Below are 21,272 nucleotides of genomic sequence, written 5' to 3'. Positions count from 1 at the left end.
TCTCTGCATTCCGTTATTCATACTGCAGACAAGAATGTGTTGGGTTATCCTTGTGGTCTTCCACTAAAATCAGGTTTTCGGTCACTCTTGTAAGGAACAAGATGTCTGTTTTGTGGATTCTAGGTTTTGATGAAGGACATTACCACTCCGATTCCTCCTGAGGAGATGAAGAAGATGGTCAAAAAATGTCTGGAGAAAGCTGCCCTTATCAACTACTCCCAGCTGACCCAATATGCTCAGATCGAGGGTGTGTGCAAGCCCGGCTCACACGTGGTGATATTACTGTGTCGTATTTCACTGTCATGTCTCTGTGTCTGGGATTTGTTCAAGTATATGCACATGTTGGTTTGTCAGTGTTCTTAATAGAGTATACTGGGTGGCGGTAGTGTTTTAGTGTATCTGTGTGCTGATGTCACACTGCTGGCATGTTTATGTGTGCTAATGTCACAGCTGATGCTCAGGCTGCCCCGGAGAAGAGATTGGAGGACATGATGCGACTAGGAGAACTTTGTATTGAGGTCCTGCAGCAGAATGATGAGCACCATTCCGAGGTAGGACCATTCTGCCATACTAATGGTGTCAGCCCTACCACACACACACACACACACACACACTATCACCGTTACAAACTCAATGTGCACCAGGGTTGGGGTCGATTCTGAATTGAGTTGCGAATTTTTCATAATTCTAATTCAGATCTTGAATTTGAATTTAATTGGCCACACCTCACAGGAAGCATACTTTGAATTAAAGGAGGTAGAATATTATTTAATTCAATTCTAATGGCATATTTATTCTATCAGCATAGTAATGTTTTTGACATCATGTATGTTTACCACCACCATGTAGCATAAGGTTGAAACATTTCATTTTCATGAAACACTCATTCTCCTAAAACAATTTGAAATAATGACAGTGGTCTGGAAATATTCTAAGATCATGTTGTGGGTTGTCAGTAACAGTTAATATACCACAGCGTTGTTAAATACTTGTTTCTGATTCGCTAGAAGGGCATCCTGAGTGGCACAGCAGTCTAAGGCACTGCATCCCAGTGCAAGAGGCATCACTACAGTCCCTGGTTCGATTCTAGGCTGTATCACATCCGGCCGTGAGTGGGAGCCCCATAGGGCGGTGCACAATTGGCTCAGCTTAGTCCGGGTTTGGCCGAGGTAGGCCGTCATTGTAAATAGGAATTTGTTCTTAATTGACTTGCCTAGTTAAACAATGGTTACTTTATAAAAATACAAAATCATTCTAGAGTTTGCATTACATTTAGATATGTTTTTAAATCAGATGTATTTATTTTTTCCTAGAATGCATTAGATCAAATACTGCAGTATGGAATGGAACAATCTAACATATCATGACGAAGTAAAAATACTGTTTGACATCTTTGAGTTATAATCAAACTAATATTTGAAATGGTATGTGTATTCTTTGCATTAATGATGTGACATATCCTTTTGATAAAATATTTCTCAAATGAATGAGACTCTTGTTTCACATCTCAGTTGAATAGCTTTGAGTAAAATTCTACTTCAATTCAAATTAAATTAAAATTCTGCTTCCTATGGGATGTGGTCAATTAAAATGTTAAATTCAGAAATTCCGAATTGACCCCAACCCTGATGTGCACAGAGCTGTAGCGTCACAACACTTAGAACACTGTACTCAATCACAGTATAAGTCACAAACCATCATATACAGATCAGAAATAAAGTATTTTAAGAATAGTTGCAGTACTTCCTTCATGCAAATGTCACTAATCTTAGCAAAGCGTGCCTTTCAAGATTTCAGAATACCTTTATTGCTGTCAGTATATTCCTCCTCAAAACCACAACTTAACTCTTGTCATAGATAAATATTTCACTTGAAATGTTTTTTTGTTTTTTTATCAAATCAAAAATGTCACATGCGCCAAATACAACAAGTGTAGACCTTACTGTGAAATGCTAACGTACAAGCCCTTAACCAACAATGCAGTTCAAGAAAGAGTTAAGAAAATATTTACAAAATAAGCGAAACTAAAAAATAATAAAAAGTAACACAATAAAATAACAATAGCGAGGCTATATACATATTACAATATATTATATTGTAAATAGTCCGGGTGGCCATTTGATAAATTGTTCAGCAGTCTTATGGATTGGGGGGTAGAAGTTGTTAAGGAGCCTTTTGGTCCTGGACTTGGCGCTCCGGTACTGCTTGCCGTGCAGTAGCAGAGAGAACAGTCTATGACCTGGGTGACTGGAGTCTTTGACAATTTTTTGGGCCTTCCTCTGACACCGCCTATTATATAGGTCCTGGATGGCAGGAAGCTTGGCCCCAGTGATGTACTGGGCCGTACACACTACCCTTTGTAGCGCCTTATGGTCAGATGCCGAGCAGTTACAATACCAGGCGGTGATGCAACCGGTCAGGATGCTCTTGATGGTGCAGCTGTAGACATTTTTGAGGATCTGGGGACCCATGACAAATCTTTTCAGTCTCCTGAGGGGGAAAATGTGTTGTCGTGCCCTCTTCACAACTGTCTTGGTGTGTTTGGACCATAATAGTTCATTGGTGATGAGGACACCAAGGAACTTAACTCTCAACACGCTTCACTACAGCCCTGTTGATGTTAATGGGGGCCTGTTTGGCCCGCCTTTTCCTGTAGTCATCAGCTCCTTTGTCTTGCTCACATTGAGGGAGAGGTTGTTGTCCTGGCACCACACTGCCAGGTCTCTGACCACCTCCCTATAGACTGTCTCATCGTTGTCGGTGATCAGGGCTACCACTGTTGTGTTGTCAGCAAACTTAATGATGTTGTTGGAGTCGTGTTTGACCACGCAGTCGTGGGTGAACAGGGAGTACAGGAGGGGACTGAGCACACACCCCTGAGGGGCCCAAGTGTTGAGGATCAGCGTGGCAGATGTGTTGTTGCAGAGGGATGTGTTTAGTCCCAGGGTCCTTAGCTTAGTGATGAGCTTTGTGGGCACTATGGTGTTGAACGCTGAGCTGTAGTCAATGAACAGCATTCTCAGACGGGTTACCTTAGGCAGGTTACCTTCGCATTTAGGCAGGTTACCTTCGCTTCCTTGGGTACAGGGACTATGGTCCCCATCAACTAGAGTGTGATCACACAGTTGTCCGGGAACAGCTGGTGCTCTCATGCATGGTGCTCTCATGCAAGCATTTAGCTAGTCTGGTAGACTCGTGTCAATGGGCAGCTGGGTTTCCCTTTGTAGTACGTAATAGTTTTCAAACTCTGCCACATCCGACGAGCGCCAGAGCCGGTGTAGTAGGATTCAATATTTATCCTGTATTGACGCTTTGCCTATTTGATGGTTCGTCTGATAGCGTAGCAGGATTTCTTATAAGCGTCTGGATTAGTGTCCAGCTCCTTGAAAGCGGCAGTGCAAGCCTTTAGCTAGATGCGGATGTTGCCTGTAATCCATGGCTTCTGGTTGGGATATGTACGTATGGTCACTGAGGGGACGATGTCATCGATGCACTTATTGATGAAGCCAGTGACTGAGGTGGTATACTCCTCGATGCCATTGGATGAATTCCTGAATATATTCCAGTCTGTGCTAGCAAAACAGTCCTATAGCGTAGCATCCACGTCATCTCACCACCTCCATATTAAGCGAGTCACTGGTACTTCCTGCTTTCATTTTTGCTTGTAAGCAGGAATCAGGAGGATAGAATTATGGTCAGATGTGCCAAATGAAGGGTGAGGGAGAACTTTGTATGCATCTCCGTGTGTGGAGTAAAGGTGGTCTAGAGTTTTTTTTCCCTCTGGTTGCACATGTGACATGCTGATAGAAATTAGGTAAAACGGATTTAAGTTTGCCTGCATTAAAGTCCCCGGCCACTAGGAGCGCCGCATCTGGATGAGCATTTTCTTGTTTGCTTATGGCCTTATACAGCTCGTTGAGTGCGGTCTTAGTGCCAGCATCAGTTTGTGGGGGTAAATAGATGGCTACGAATAATGTGGATGAGAACTCTCTTGGTAGATCTACAGTTTATCATGAGGTACTCTTCCTCAGGCGAGCAATACCTCAAGACTTGTTTAATATTAGACATTGCACACCCGCTGTTATTGACAAATAGACACACACCCCCACCCCTCATCTTACCAGACGTAGGAATGATGATTCCTGCCTGTGCCACACAAGAAGGCGTTGATCTAATAACTTTAAACCACTTAAAAAATATATATATATTTAACCTTTATTTAACTAGGCAAGTCAGTTATGAACAAATTCTTATTTACAATGATGGCAAAAGGCCACCTGCGGGGACGGGGGCTGGGATTAAAAATAAACTAAAAATATTGGACAAAACACACATTACAACAAGAGTGACACCACAACACTACATAAAAAGAGACCTAACACAACAACAAAAGCATGGCAGCAATGCAACATCACAACAATATGGTAGCAGCACAACATGGTAGCAGCACAAAACATGGCACAAACATTATTAGGCACAGACAACACCACAAAGGACAAGAAGGTAGAGACAACAATACATCATGCGAAGCAGCCACAACTGGCAGTAAGAGTGTCTATGATTGAGTCTTTGAATGAAGAGATGTTGATAAAACTGTCCAGTTTGAGTGTTTTTTGCAGCTCGTTCCAGTCGCTAGCTGCAGCAAACTGAAAAGAGGACCGACCCAGGGATGTGTGTGCTTTGGGGACCTTTAACAGAATGTGACTGGCAGAACGGGTGTTGTATGTGGAGGATGAGTGCTGCAGTAGGTATCTCAGATATGGGGGAGTGAGGCCTAATAGGTTTTTATAAATAAGCATCAACCAGTGGGTCTTGCATTGGGTATACAGAGGTGACCAGTTGACAGAGGAGTATAGAGTGCAGTGATGTGGCCTGTAAGGAGCATTAGTGGCAAATCTGATGGCCGAATGGTAAAGAACATCTAGCCGCTCGACAGCGATCTATAAATTACGTCTCCATAATCTAGCATGGGTAGGATGGTCATCTGAATCAGGGTTACTTTGGCATCTGGGTGAAAGAGGAACGATTACAGTAGAGGAAACCAAGTCTAGATTTAACTTTAGCCTGCAGCTTTGATATGTGCTGAGAGAAGGATGTTGTACCGTCTAGCCGTACTTGTATCAGGTGACTACCTCAAGCTCTAAACCCTCAGAAGTAGTAATCACACTGGTGGGGAGAGGGTCATTCTTCTTACCAAACCACATGAACTTTGTTTTGGAGGTGTTCAGAACAATGTTAAGGGCAGAGAAAGCTTGTTGGACACTAAGAAAGCTTTGCTGTAGAGCTTTTAACACAAAATCCAGGGAGGGGTCAGCTGAGTTTGAGATTGTATTATCTGCATATAAATAGATGAGAGAGCTTCCTACTGCCTGAGCTATGTTGTTGATGTAAATTGAGAAGCGTGTGGGGCCTAGGATCAAGCCTTGGTGTACTCCCTGGGTGATAGGCAGTGGCTGAAACAGCAGATGTTCTGACTTTATACACTGCACTCTTTGAGAGGGGTAGAGCTGTTTGTTTCTATCCTGGGTCTGTGTTGGCAGCTGTGTGCCAAAGTGGAAGATGACACATCAATTGCCAACACTGTAGTAAAATCTTGGCGGGCAGAGATGAAAACAACGCCCACAGCCCATACACACAGGTCGCTCTTATGGTACAGTGTAAAACTGCTCAATCATAGGTGTTGAGACATCCACAAACAACACATATACAGTGCATTCAGAAAGTGTTCAGACCTCTTGACTTTTTCCACCATTTGTTACGTTACAGCCTTATTCTAAAATTGATTAAAGTAATTGTTTCCTTCATCAATCTACACACAATACCCCCAAAATGTCAAAGCAAAAAGGAGCTTAGTTGCATCCTGTTTCCATTGATCGTCCTTGAGATGTTTATAAAATGTGAATTTACCACAGGTGCACTCTAATCAATTGATCTGACATGACTTGGAAAGGCACACACCTGTCTATATAAGGTCCCACAGTTGACAGTGCATGTCAGAGCAAAAACCAAGCCATGAGGTCGAAGGAATTGTTAGTAGAGCTCAGACAGGATTGTATCGAGGCACAGATTTGGGGAAGTGTACCAAAAAATGTCTACAGCATTGAAGGTCCCCAAGAACACAGTGGCCTCCGTCTGTCTTAAATGGAAGAAATTTGGAACCTTCAAGACTCTTCCTTTGTGGTTCCAAACACCAAGACTCTTCCTTTGTCTGGGCTGGCCGCCCAGCCAAACTGAGCAATCAGGGGAGAAGGGCCTTGGTCAGGGAGGTGACCAAGAACCCGATGGTCACTCTGACAGAGCTCCAGAGTTCCTCTGTGGAGATGGGAGAACCTTCCAGATGGACAACCATCTCTACAGCACTCCACCAATCAAGCATTTATTGTAGAGTGGCCAAACGGAAGCCACTCTTCAGTAAAAGGCACATGACAGCCTGCTTGGAGTTTGCCAAAAGGCACCTATAGTCTCTCAGACCATGAAAAACAAGATTCTCTTGTCTGATGAAACCAAGATTAAACTCTTTGGCTTGAATGCCAAGCGTCACGTCTGGAGGAAACCTGGTACCATCCCTACAGTGAAGCATGGTCGGGGCAGCATCATGCTGTGGGGATGTTTTTCAACAGCAGGGCCTGGGAGACTATTCAGTATCGAGGGAAAGATGAATGGAGCAAAGTACAGAGAGATCCTTGATGAAAACCTGCTCCAGAGCGCTCAGGACCTAAGACTGGGGCGAAGGTTCACCTTCCAACAGGACAACGTCCCTAAGCACACAGCCAAGACAACGCAGGAGTGGCTTCGGGACAAGTCTCTGAATGTCCTTGAGTGGCCCAGCCAGAGCCCGGACTTGAACCCAATCTTACATCTCTGGAGAGACCTGAAAATAGCTGTGCAGCGACGCTCCCCATCCAACCTGACAGCGCTTGAGAGGATCGGCAGAGAAGTATAGGAGAAACTCCCCAAATACAGGTGTGCCAAGCTTGTAGCGTCATACCCAAGAAGACTCAAGGCTGTAATCGCTGCCGAAGGTAAAGGGTCTGAATGCTTATGTAAAAAATGTCTAAAACCCTGTTTTTGCCTTGTCATTATGGGGTTTGTGTGTAGATTGATGAGGGGAAAAAATACACTTTAATCAAATTTAGAATAAGGCTGTAACATAACAAAATGTGGAAAAAGTTGAGGGGTCTGAAAACTATCCGCATGCACTGTACTTGTCAAATAAGAGGCAGTGTGGCTTCAGACATCTGTTTCTGAGTGACAGCGCTATTTATAAGTGGCTGCTAATCTGTGGCTGTCATGACCACAAATGAGACATGGTCCTTTTAAAATGTTTCCATGTTTTCAGCATGTGTGGAAATCAAATGACCCTTTTTAGTATTTTATACCAAGTGAAAAATGCAAAGAGAGACCTTCACTTTCTCTAATTTCTGTCTTTCACTTTCCCTCTTCTTCTGATATGAATTGGAAAGGGAAGAGAGGTAAGTGTTTCTTAAAGAAAACTCTATCTGTGTGTCTGTCATGTCCATCAAATTGTGTTACGTCCCAAAGCCTGTCAACATCTGTCAGTCATACAGTATACCACTCTTCACTCATACCCTGTCAAGCTCTGTTCATGGTTTTCATCGAGATGGTTGATACTGAGACATCAACCGTCATTAAGGTGCGATGTGGTGGATCCACGACAGGTTGTGGTCCTGGTGGACTGCTGAATATTTGTGTCCCATGATACCAAATTCTACCCTCTGGGTATCTAAGGATTCAGGTTTTGGGGTGATTATTGTACCCAAATGTTGCTACAATTCAGTGTTTCTTGACATGCATCTATATCGTTTGCCCTTGCTTTCAGTCATATACCTTACATTTTTATTCCTCCATCTTTCTCTGAATCTCACTTAGAGACAGCATTTTGTGAGTTCTTTCCTGCAGTTATGTGAGGATGCCTGTTGGTGTGAATTGAGGGGGTTGGCGATAGGTAACAAATCGTGTGGCGCAAAGGCACTCTTTTTAATTGTGTTGATTTGCACAGAGCGCTGAAAAGGCACATCTGAAAAGGATGATGACAATGGCCCTCAAGGCCAGGTATAGCGATGGGACATGCACCTTCTCTGACCGCCAGCCTAGTGTTTTATCTGCCGCAAACGCCCACTAACACACACACACACACACACACACACACACACACACACACACACACACACACACACACACACAGATGGACACATACAGACAGACACACACACACAGACGGATGGACTCACGCACACAGGAACAACGACCTTCAATCAATCTGTCACATTCCTCCCCCTTGTGCTTCATTGGGCTCTTTGCACTTTTCTCTCTCGTCACATGGCGACCACTGAGTAGGGTAGGAAGCATCTCTTTTGGGTGGGCATGTAGACAATGCAGTCATGAAAAGCAACAGCAGCCCTGCTAAATGTCCCATTGACTTAGAGCCAAGAACATGACTTTGTCAAGCTCCATTATGACCTAAAATCTCATATACTAACTTACTGGATATGACCTCAAATCTTATACTAACTTCCTGGATATGACCTAAAATCTCCTATACTAACTTTGTGGATATGAACTAAAATCTCCTATACTAACTTTGTGGATATGAACTAAAATCTCCTATACTAACTTCCTTGATAGATGGTGTGTCGTACACAATATTGACACAAACAAAACATACCGGTATGTAGTCACATTGACACACCGTAACAATAGTCAAGGACCAGTCAGAACTTTAAGCAAATATTGTATTCAATAATCACTGTAAGTGATTGGGTTTGTAACTACAGTACATGTATAATGGCTAGTCCCACCAAGACATGAAAAGAGTTTGAGTGCACATCCATCTTTTGAACCTTTTCTTCTTTTGTGTGATATACACTGAACAAAAATATAAATCCAACATGTAAAGTGTTGGACCCATGTTTCATGAACTGAAATAAAAGGTCCCAGAAGTTTCCCATACACACAAAAAGCTTATTTCTTAAAAATGTTGTGCAGAAATTTTTTTACATTCCTGTTAGTGAGCATTTATTTTTTGCCAAGATAATCCCATCCACCTGACAGGTGTGGCATCTGAAGAAACTGATTAAACAGCATGATCCTTACACAGGTTCAACTTGTACAGGGGACAAGAAAGGCCACTCTAAAATGTGTTGTTTTGTCAGAAAATACAATGCCACAGATGTCTCAAGTTTTGAGGGAGTGTGTAATTGGCATGCTGACTGCAGGAATGTACACCAGAGCTGTTGCCAGAGAATTGAACGTTAAGCCGCCTCCAATGTCGTTATGAAGAATTTGGCAGTACATCCAACCGACCTCACAACCCCAGACCAGGTATAACCATGCCAGACCAGGTCCTCCACATCCGGCTTCTTCACCTGCGGGATCATCTGACACAAATGAAGAATTTCTGCACAAACTGTCAGATACCGTCTCAGGGATGCTCATCTGCGTGCTTGTTGTCCTCCCAGGGTCTTGACCTGACTGCAGTTTGGTGTGGTAACAGACTTCAGTGGGCAAATGCTCACCTTTGATGGCCACTGACAAGCTGGAGAAGTGTGCTCTTCATGGATGAATCCCAGTTCCAACTGTACCAGGCAGATGGCAGACAGCATGTATGGCGTTGTGTGGGCGAGCGGATTGCTGATGTCGGCGGTGTGAACAGAGTGCCTGCCCCGTGGTGGTGGGGTTATCGTATTGTGCAGCCGTAATCTACGGACAACGAACACAATTGCATTTTATAGATGGCAATTTGAATGCACAGCGATACCGTGATGAGATCCTGAGGCCCATTGTTGTGCCATTCATCTGCCGCCATCACCTCATGTTTCAGCATGATAATGCACGGCACCATGCTGCAAGGATCTTTACCCAATTCCTGGAAGCTGAAAATGTCCCAGTTCTTCCATGGCCTGCAAACTGACCAGACATGTCACCAATTGAGCATGTTTGGAATGCTCAGGATCGACGTGTGCGACAGCATGTTCCAGTTCCTGGAAATATCCAGCAACTTCGCACAGCCATTGAAGAGGAGTGGGACAACATTCCACAGGCCACAATCAACAGCCTGATCAACTCTGTGAAGGAGATGTCACACTGCATAATGCAAATGGTGGTCACACCAGATACGGACTGGTTTTCTGATCCAAGGTATCTGTCACCAACTGATGCATATCTGTATTCCCTGTCATGTGCAATCCATAGATTTATGGCCCTAATACATTTATACTGAACAGAAATTCAACGATTTTACAGAGTTAGTTCATATAAGGAAATCTGTAAATTTAGATAACTAAATTAAACCCTAATCTATAGATGACTGGGCAGGGGCGCAGCCATGGGTGGACCTGGGAGGTCATAGAATGTCAAGAAGCATGGTCCAAGGAGAATGGCAAGAATCGCGTAAGCTAACAGGCGGGCCACAAACTGGCAAATAGCGATGCAATACAACAGTGGTGTGCAGAACGGCGTCTCTGAAAGCACAAGTCATTGGTCCTTGTCACGGATGGGCTATTGCAGCAGACGACCACACCAAGTTTCACTCCTATCAGGTAAAAACAAGAAGAAGAGGCTCCAGTGGGCATGTAATCGCCAACACTGGACAATTGAGGAGTGGAAAAATATTGCCTGGTCCGACGAATCCCATTTCCAGAGTCAGGATTTGGCGCCAGCAAAATCCGTGGCCCCACCCTGCCTGGTGTCAACAGTACAGGCTGGTGATATTATGGTGTGGGGAATGTTCAATGGCACGCATTAGGTCCCTTGATACCAATTGAGCAATGTTTCCATGCCCCGAGGAATTCAGTCTGTTCTGGAGGCAAAGGGGGGTCCGACCGGGTACTAGGTGGGTGTACCTAATAAACTGGCCACCTAGTCACACACTATCACATATTTCTTTGCTATTATAGATACTGTTTCTGATAGTATGACCACTAAATTATAAGTTATTGCTGTTCTCAGATGAGCTTTGTATTTATTCCGCTCTGAACATTGCAGGTTAAAAACACATATCTGTCTGTGCCTTTTTAATAACTTTTTCTAGCCTCACCTTGGAGATTGAAGCGCCACATTGGAAGCATAATGTAATAACCAATATGTGATTCATCTTTTTAAGTGTTGGAGTCCATTGTGTGCTCAAGGTCCCTTCTTTATGCTACCCATCACCCATTTGGCTCTTTCTCTCTTGGTTTCATTCATTAGATTGTTTTGATTTTTTTAAGATCTTTTATTTTTCATAGCAGTCTTTTCTCTATCCATCTGTCACTTCTTTCCATCTTGCTCTGATTGTGTCATTTTACATTGTATGTCCAACTATTCTTCACCAGAGTAAACTAGAGAGAGTGGTTTGTGTTGACTTGGCCTTTTTTAATGTATTATTTTATTTATTTATTTAGCCTTCTCCCCCTTTTCTTTGTTTCTTTTTTGTTCTCTTTCTCGCTATCTTCTTCCCTCTGCTCTCTCTCCTTCCCGCTCTGTTCTAGGCATTCTCGTGGTGGCCGGAGATGATGGCGGAGCACGCAGAGACCTTCCTGTCTCTCTACACCGTCGACATGGATGGTGCTCTACAAGTCCAGCCCGTTGACTCATGGGATAGCTTTCCCTTATTCCAGCTGCTTAACAACTTCCTGCGTTGTGACCGTGAGTTCTCAGTTCTCCCTGTGTCCCCCTTAATCTACCTCTGACCCTATGCTTAGCCTCCCAAAACTGATTTAAAGTGTAGCCTACGAACGCATCACTGATTCATGTGCACAGTTCAACAACTTCCAGTTCAGTAACTGTGAGTGGCGTATTTCCCTGAAGTGTTCCCTCTAGTTATTTTGTCACCTGACACTCCATTCTGTCCCTATTTAAAGCATGGCCTTCGGCACCTCCCTGTCCTGAGCTGTCTTCAAAACACATCCCGTATTTCTCGGAGCATGTTCATGCCACTAAGAGTCCTAATTAACACCAGCGGTGCAAAACAACACTCGTTCGGAGAAGTTGTTAACTGTGCTTAGAGCTCCCGTCCTTGCGTGGGCAACACAATAATTAACATCATCACTGAGGTAACGATGAGAAATGAAAAGCAGATAAAACGATGGTAACGGATGTCGAAACACGATCGTAAAATCAGGGGGCTGGCGCGGGGCTGTCAGCTAAAGACTCTACCTGTCACCTCCTGTAATGCGAGGAGCAGTGTCACATAGACAGGAGAGTATTAGTGCGGTTTGAGGCACCTGTCTCACCAGGCTGTCCTCCATTTGGATTTCTTTGCTCACTAATCAGCGAACAAAGGTTTGTAGTTTTCCCTTTTTTCCAACATGTCTGGCCACTCGTAAACATGCAATGGTTACTCTGATAACAAGTCATAGACCGAAACATTTGTCTCATTTAGTTCTAATTATTTGCCCTGTAGTGCTGAGCAATTACTGCTTTTTGAGGTCATTACGGATCAATTATACATTTTTATAACGGATTTAAATTCCAATTATTTTTTAAACATTAAATGCACTATGCATTATGTGGGTTGAATGCTCATACAACACAGAATAAAACAATGAATACAAGTCCCATGATGGTAGTGACTGCCCATTACTATTGACCATCATTTATTCACTTTACTTTAATAAAATATTGAAGTTGTTGTGTATATTACATTTGTTTTATTTGATGACTTTATTTGTGAAGTCATCGTCTCATCTCTATAGAGCTGCTGTCTATCCTGTATTACAAAATCACAATTTTAGTAGTTCTAAATAAGGCATACTTTTATGACTGCTGAATACCAACTATCAATCACTTAGATCATGTATTTTCAGGTAGATATACCTTTGCGAAGCAACTGCTCACTATCCCTCTTGATCATGCGTCTTCTGTCTTTTCTCTCCGTGTCGACCCACACAGACCGGACAAATAGGCGCACAATGGATTATGGTCACTGTAGTTAATTAACACGTTTTCTGCACTAAATGATGTATAATATTGGCCTGTTGGAAACTACAACTCCCTATTACATTGCACAGTTTGGGTTTGATCTGATTTCTCTCTAGAGAAACTGCTCATTGAGCTCATAGGAAAAAACGAACAAAATGGAATTCCAAAAATGTAACTGACATCATGTTTTGTTAATCGCTCAGTACTATTGACCTGCTCCCACCATGTGTAATACTTATTTTAATTCCATGAGTGTAAAGTCTGTGTGGCATCCAGGTGTTTGCCCTTGTGTGTACTATCAAACTCTCTCTCTCTTTCATACTTTCTCCCTCTCTCTTCTCCCTTATCCACTCTTAGCTCCGAGCCTTTGTTTCATTGCCAAGTGAGAGTTGGCTACATCTGAAGTGTTGTTTTACATTGTCTATGTAAGCCTCACCCAGAGCAGAAAGACAGGCAGCTTAAGGGCAATTACATTCAAAAATAAAATTCTAATTATGTAAGGAGTAGGCAAAATATCATTATTGTGGGTTTTTTTCTCCATTTTCTGTTATTACCACTCTCCATTAATCTTGCAATTATTCCAACTGTCATAACAACTATTTGATTTGAAGAGTAACATAATGAGGAATATTTTTGTTTTGACTTACTGCAGGTGAGGAGCCTGTTTTTGATTAATGATGCCTTTAGTGAATGAGATAAAATAGTTGTAAAATGTCTAAGCTGATGATATTGTTAGGATAAAAGAAAAAAGGCTGCAATTCCACTTGTGAGTTTATTTTTCATAGTTGCTTAGCTATAGACCTGCAAGGTCAAGTCTGCCTTTTAGGATTCGTCCCCCGACAGTTCCTACATCATTCAGGATCTCCATGTTGTCAAATGCCGTTGTCTGATACTTGCCTCAAACCCAAATATATCTTTTTTTACATATGCGAGTAATAATAAACATGTACAGAAAGGTGAAAAGAGGCTATGTTGATACTGTGTGATAAATGAACAAATACATAGTCAGAATTGAAGCATTATTGTTTGTAATACCACATTTTAATGATTGTTTTGTAGTGTGAACAAAACATATTTCATTTATCACACCAGGTCTTAATATCCACGTGTACTAAGGATTAACTAAATGCTCACTTTAGTGTCTGCATGTGTTGCGTGATGCAGGAACTTGTTGGGAGAAGAGCCGTGGGCTCTCAGGAGGGTAAAAAGGCAAGTGTTAATCATGAAGGAACAGAATAATGGGATATGAAGGAACAGAGTGATGGGAAATTAGGACTAATGAAGCCCTGAGAGACCAACAGGAGTCCTATGTGCTCTCTTCCTTTGTCTCCTCTCTATCTCTCTCTCTCTCCGAATCTCTCTCTCTCCAAATCTCTCTCTCTCTTTCTCTCCGAATCTCTCTCTCTCTCCGAATCTCTCTCTCTCTCTCTCTCCGAATCTCTCTCTCTCTGCGAATCTCTCTCTCTGGGCTCTATTTTCGGCTGGCGCCAAGGTGGCGGAAGTGTCAAACGCACGTTAGATGTCAATTTCTGCATGTAAAGGTTCAGCAATTTACATGTCTAACACCATGTTCGGCAATTTACATAACTAACATCAGCTCGCTTGTGCTGAGGTGTGTCCCTAAAAACCAGTGCAAAAGTGACAATTTAATTTAGCACAAAGGAGGTCTTAGCGGTAACACGGTTGGTTATGGCATGGATTTTGACAGCGGAACCACAGCCTATTCAGCTGCAACGCACAGTGCCCATGTGCACATGGAACAAGAGAGATGTACTTTTTGTGCCTGTGAACCTCATATTTAGCAACATATAAAAAAAACGAATGTTTTTGCCATTAAGTTTTATTCGATTAAAGATCAAGCACAGCCTCCCCTCTTCTCAATAAAGGCTGTTTTTTTGTTGTTGTTCTGCCCAATACATTTGCTAAGTAGCCAAGACTGTCCATAAAGGTTTGAGCTCGTGAGACTGTTTTGAAATAAATCTTAATCACCAAAGCTTTTATGAAACATGTTATTTAAAAAAAAAAAATCATCTTTATTAAAATATCACTTTTTGGAGCAGCAAAACAGTGAGTGGACATCCCCTTTTCATCTATGTGTTGTACATTCATTTAGCCAGCGCCTGTTATTATTTTGAATGTGTGTAAAACCCTCTCCATACAGTGCATTTGGAAAGTATTCAGACCCCTTGACTTTTTCCACATTTTCTTACGTTACGGCCTTATTCTAAAATGTTTTTTTCCCTCATCAATCTACACACAATACCCTACAATGACAAAGCAAAAACAGGTATTTAGTGCTGCAGAGATGATTGTCCTGGAAGGTTCTTGCATCTCCACAGAGGAACTCTGGAGCTCTGTCAGAGTGACCATCTGATTCTTGGCACCTCCCTGACTTAAACCCATCTCCCTCGATTGCTCAGTTTGGCCAGGCGGCCAGCTCTAGGGTAGTTAGAGCCTTGGTGGTTCCAAGCTTCTTCCATTTAAGAATGATGGAGGCCACTATGTTCTTGGCGACCTTCAATACTGCAGACATTTTTTGATACCCTTCCCCAGGGCTGTACCTCAACACAATCCTGTCTCTGAGCTCTACGGACAATTCCTTTGACCTCATGGCTTGGTTTTTGCTCTGACTGACATGCACTGTCAACTGTGGGACCTTTATATAAACAGGTGTGCCTTTCCAAATCATGTCCAATCAACTTTATTTACCACAGGTGGATTCCAATCAAGTTGTAGAAATATCTCAAGGATGATCAATGGAAACAGGATGCTCCTGAGCTCAATTTCGAGTCTCATAGCAGGTTCTGAATACTTATGTAAATAAGGTATTTCTGTTTATTTTTTAATACATTTGCAAAAATGTCTAAAAACCTGTTTCCACTTTGTCATGTGGTATTGAGTGTAGATGAGGAAAAAAATAATTTTATACATTTTAGAATTAGGCTGTAACGTAACAAAATATGGAAAAAGTGAAGGGGTCTGAATACTTTCCAAATGCACTGTATGTACTGTTGGCTACATATCTAAATGCCCATAATGGAACAAGAGATGAGATGATGCCAAAGACCCTTGTATATTCCTCTAACAATTGCTTGTTTTCCATTTCATTAGATTAAAAATGAATCCCTCAGTAGGCTACCCTTACCCTACTCTAATGAAAGAGGCTTCAACACCAATGTCTTTCTTATCCTGGCCATGCATTAGCCAAGTACCATATCAAAATAAAATGTCTAATAAAATGTCATTTGTCACATGCTTCGTAGACAGCAGGTGTAGACTAACAGTAAAATGCTTACGGGTCCATTTCCAACAATGCAGCATTAAAGGTGATAAGATATAAAATAAATACAATTTCTTTTTTTCTTTTTTAATCAATATCAGGTTTCTAAATGGTCTACTCATGAGGGTTTTACATCATGCTTTTGTAGATCTCACAATTTACATGGTCCTATAATATTCAAATGATTCAGTCCTATAATGCTCCTCTGAACATATTCAAATGATTCAGGCCTATAATGCTCCTCCAAACATATTCAAATGATTCAGTCCTATAATGCTCCTCCAAACATATTCAAATGATTCAGTCCTATAATGCTCCTCCAAACATATTCAAATGATTCAGTCCTATAATGCTCCTCTAAACATATTCAAATGATTCAGTCCTATAATGCTCCTCCAAACATATTCAAATGATTCAGGCCTATAATGCTCCTCCAAACATATTCAAATGATTCAGGCCTATAATGCTCCTTCGAACATATTCAAATGATTCAGGCCTATAATGCTCCTTCGAACATATTCAAATGATTCAGTCCTATAATGCTCCTCCGAACATATTCAAATGATTCAGTCCTATAATGCTCCTCCAAACATATTCAAGTGATTCAGGCCTATAATGCTCCTCCAAACATATTCAAGTGATTCAGTCCTATAATGCCACCTCAACGTTACATAGGCCTATATCTTGCTTATTGCGAACATGCCTCACACACATTTTAAGGGGAGGCTAGTATAATTTCTTTTTAGGACAAATGCATAAAGACATGTATGGCCTATAAGCCTACTCATTGAAGCAATTACAACAATGTTGACTGCCAACACTCCAAATATACTATATTTAGCAAAAACTGGATGTATTTTACAGTTGCTATTATTTTTTACTGTAACCTATGCTATTTAATAAACGTATCAATATACAATGGACTAGGATGAGAATATTCTGTGCCCCCCAGCCAAATTGGAGTCGATGACAATGCAAACACTTGAGATAACCACATGCAGTATTAAGCCATCGAACATGTTGATTGCCCTGTGAATGGTCAAGCCCTCATCACACCTACAACTTATTTATTAATCAAAACCCAGCCCTTTCGCGCCACAGACAGCTATTGCGCCCATAATTCCCGCTGTAAAAATATCAAAACACACCTGGACATAAGATTTACAATCGCATTAGGTTTGTTCAAATAGAGCCCTTTCTGTCTTACTCTGACTTTCTGAGCATCTTTCTCTTCTCTCTTTCCTCTTCTTTCTCCTACTTCCTTTGCATATCAGGACATTGTGAAAAGATGGAATGTTTATGCAAATATCATAATGTGGACTGTGGGAGGGAAGGACCGTGATTTAACTAGTCTAGGACTTGAACTGTATAAAGACCTTCAAGCTGACATTCAAAACCTTTTAATTTGTTTCGTACTTCCTTCCTCATTCCCCCAGCTCACCTGTGCAATGGCATGTTCCACAAGCACCTGCAGGACCTGTTCATCCCACTGGTGGTGCGCTACATAGACCTTATGGAATCCTCCATCGCCCAGTCCATCCACCGCGGCTTCGAGCAGGAAACCTGGCAGTCCGTCAAGTAAGGACCCCACCTCAATGTAGTCATTAGTTGCATTCTGTTGTGCTATTTAAAGCTCAGAGATGTGCTTTTCATCAGGAACAGTAGCAAGCCTAGAATATTTCTGTCTGCATTTTTATGTCTACAGATAAGTGTTTGTAATGTAGGTTAGATAACATCCACTGACGAGACACAAAACCACATGGAGTCTGGAGCATCAACACTCAGCGGGATCTCTCTGTTGTCTTTTGTTCTCTGTCGCATCTTTCTTTGTTGTCGTTTGGTTTGGTTTGCCGTTCATTTCTTTTCAGGACAATAACCAACAACCTACCGAGCGTGCCTCTGCCCAAAGTCAATCTCCCACAGATGCCGAGCTTCTCAGCACCCTCCTGGATGGGCCCGCTGTGTGACAGCACGTGTGTATGGGCTGCCGCAAGACCTAGTGGGGCACTGTGGCATGGACTGTGCTGTGGTTGTCTTGTCATTGTCAAACTTCTCCAATTCAAGAACACTATTTCGCATTCTATTACTTCCCTTTGCCAATGGTATGCCATTAACTATCGAACTAGCTTAATGCATTTTGTAGAAGTGTGAAACTTAAATCTGCCCTCACATTTAAATGTTAATAGTAAGACCAATATGTCTACTACTACTGAGGCTTTTAACTGTGCAATTCAGGTGGCCCAGATATTCCTGGGATTGATTGCCCCTTTTGATGACCTCAGACTGATACCTTCTTTGATATCAAGATAAAAGCATGTTTTTGTTGTCTTGTGAGGGTTGTTGTTATGTGGTGCAGCATGGCAAATGTTTTGTGGCACAGCAGCATCTCCTTTGTGAAGTGTATGTTGTGGCTCCTTGATCAGGAACGGCTGTGGCATGTTTTTTGTGCACACATCCAACATATCTCAGGTATTTTTATTGTATATTGGATAGTATCAGAGACACCTGTTTTGAAACCTGTTTATAACTGTGATGTTATGGTATGCTGGTCAATTCTCAGCTCAGTTAAGCACTGAGTTGTGAAGTATATCATGCCTAATGAATTTTAAATAAGAACTGGGATTCTTATTTCAGCTTGCAAGGAATTAATTTACCTGACATTTTGTAAGTAGGCGTAGCCGTTTTGCAGATTTCAGTGAATATGTTTCTTCGAAACCTCAATGCTGATCTTTGGGACTGTTATTAAACAGTTTTCAGCACTTGTCAAGTGACCATTTTCTCCTCAAACCTTTGTCATAAATGAGCAGTTCAAGATCCCCCACAAGCAAAATTTTGAAGGGCTTTTTCATATATGAAATTCTGTACCCTGGTTCGGTTTCCTGGAGTGTTTGTGATAATTCTACAGACTACGTAGACCTGAAAATAAAAATGTCAGGGTCTGATTAGCACATTCTACATGACGTAAACAACCTAGCTCGTTAACAACAGGCAAAGAAGTTCCACGCGACTCTGCCGCATCACAATACAAGTTGACTTCTGAGGGCCCAGTAGAAACAGCGGAGACTCAAACCACCCACCCACCTACCCTTGCCTCGCTCAAGAAAAAAAACTGGCACTTCGTTAGCAAGCACAGACGGGCGTGGGGGATCGTTCCATTCCCCCGGGAGAGGGGACGTTCAGAGAAGAGAGCTCCTAATTAGTCATGAGGGGGGGATATGAGGGAGCATTTAATTGCAACACGGATTTCGCTAAAATTATTTATTCCCACTTGTGAAGGTAAGTCTTTTAAAGGCGAAGTGAGAAAAGTGAGTGTGCTTCACCACCCCTCACCCTCTGTCTCTCTCCCTCACTCGCTCTGGTTCGCTGTACACTTGGATGCTGGTTACAGCCACCGGTTGCCATGTGTTGCGGTGTAGACACCGGATAGAAGGTGGCGATGGAGACCCATCTGTCTGTGTGCTGAGAGTCTCCTTAGTAACAGTCAGTTTGACACCAGGGTGTGTTCAGTCACTGTAGAACATGTTCAGGAACTGTTGGGTGTGTCTTAAGAACATGTCATATGTAACTCTGACATGTTAAACTGTGAACCATGTAAATTGTCAAACGTGTTCAGTTATTGAGCAGTAATACAAGAAAACATCTGTACTTCACTTAAAACCCTCGAGCACAACACCCCAGACTTTGTAACTCAGTTTTCATTTGTTCATGTTTAACTGACAGAACTTCCATGAAGCTTGGCAAAGTTAATCTTTGGCTTCTTACCTCCCCAACCCCTAGTAACGGCTCCGCAACCTCAGAGGACCTCTTCTGGAAGTTGGACGCCCTCCAGATGTTTGTCCTGGACCTGCACTGGCCCGAGCCAGAGTTTGCCAAACACCTGGAGCAGAGGCTGAAGCTCATGGCCAGCGACATGATGGAGGCTTGCGTCAAAAGGTCAGAGGTCAGGAGGACGTCACCACCTGTGATGGGTTGGGGGTTAAGCATTTACCACTGCATACCTGGTTTATAACTGCGATATTACTGAGGATAATGAGGAAGAGTTTAGTGATGTGGTTTTGAGCAGTGTTTTCCATAGCCTGCTAGGAATTAACCATATCATAACACCTTTCAATTGTCTTTTTATACCCAAAGAACGAAAGCCGCCTTCGACTCCAAGATGCAGAAGGCCAGCAAGTCAACGGACTTCCGGGTGTCGCTGTCAGTGTGCACCATGTTCAACATGCTAATGGACGCCAAGAAGCAGTGTGCCAAACTCTGTGTGCTGGACTCCGGTCAAGAGGTACAACCACACTCAACCTCTATTGTCTGTTCTTTGACCGCACAAACTGATCACAAATTACCAGCATTGCATGCAAAAACATCACATACTCGACTAACGTAAATCCATGGTTGTTTCGTTATTTAACTAACAAGTGTAGCGAACAATGGATATACTGTAGTTAACAGAAATGACAGAGCTTCATTCATATTTTTAAACCTACAACCCTACATGCCCTCAGCAGTTATAAGCAATGATCCCTCTAAGCTGCGCGTGGGCGCACAATAGCCCCGAGACTACCGCGCAGCTCCCCCGGGCCTGCTGTGCAGAAGAAATATCAGCCCACAGAGAGAAGCACGAGATTGAACTTCACTCAACTTTCTAGTTTTCCCGGTTAGTTAACACTAGCAACGTTTCCCTTTATTGTGGCAATTGTGGTTGAATCAACGCAATATTAGACACTTTTAATGCAACATACCAAAACAAAGTGAACTATGCAACATTTAGTATGCAAAACGAATTATGCAAGAGATTTTGTTGAAGGCAGAATGCATTGGAGTAGGATTGTATAGCATTGACCGGCATGACTCAGCCCGTACTCTACACAGACCGTTTCGCATAACCAATCAGTAGGCCTATATGAAAATAGACCATTGCCATATATGGATCTGTGCCATTTACTTTGAACTGAACTGTGTTTACAGCATGAGCGGTCATGACTAGATGCGCTTGTTTTGAGATCAAAGCGATAGCTGCATGTAGCCACGTGTGCACATTTTGTTTGTATTCTTTGCTAGTTAGTGAGTTTTTTTT

The 21,272-nt window shown here is 42.3% G+C and overlaps 1 protein-coding gene across 7 annotated transcripts in view; it reads left to right on the top strand.

Annotated features, from left to right (window-relative positions):
• The window catches only part of cadps2 (Ca++-dependent secretion activator 2), a 237,066-nt gene that overhangs the window by 161,337 nt on the left and 54,457 nt on the right, over window positions 1–21,272 (top strand). For 3 of the 7 annotated variants that reach the window (XM_029751535.1, XM_029751534.1, XM_029751537.1), the window contains exons 16-21: window positions 124–247; window positions 451–551; window positions 11,490–11,646; window positions 17,638–17,779; window positions 19,979–20,134; window positions 20,333–20,480. In XM_029751535.1, the coding sequence (XP_029607395.1) occupies window positions 124–247; window positions 451–551; window positions 11,490–11,646; window positions 17,638–17,779; window positions 19,979–20,134; window positions 20,333–20,480 (828 nt within the window). Of the gene's footprint in view, window positions 1–123; window positions 248–450; window positions 552–7,463; window positions 7,473–11,489; window positions 11,647–17,637; window positions 17,780–18,069; window positions 18,175–19,978; window positions 20,135–20,332; window positions 20,481–21,272 lie in introns of all 7 variants that reach the window. The other 4 variants (XM_029751531.1, XM_029751532.1, XM_029751538.1 and 1 more) reach the window with 3 other exon arrangements.

Source organism: Salmo trutta, chromosome 4 (assembly GCF_901001165.1).
Source record: "Salmo trutta chromosome 4, fSalTru1.1, whole genome shotgun sequence".
Taxonomy (NCBI): Eukaryota; Metazoa; Chordata; class Actinopteri; order Salmoniformes; family Salmonidae; genus Salmo; species Salmo trutta.
The sequence above is the reverse complement of the archived record's forward strand: the minus strand, read 5'-3'. Positions and strand labels throughout refer to the sequence as shown.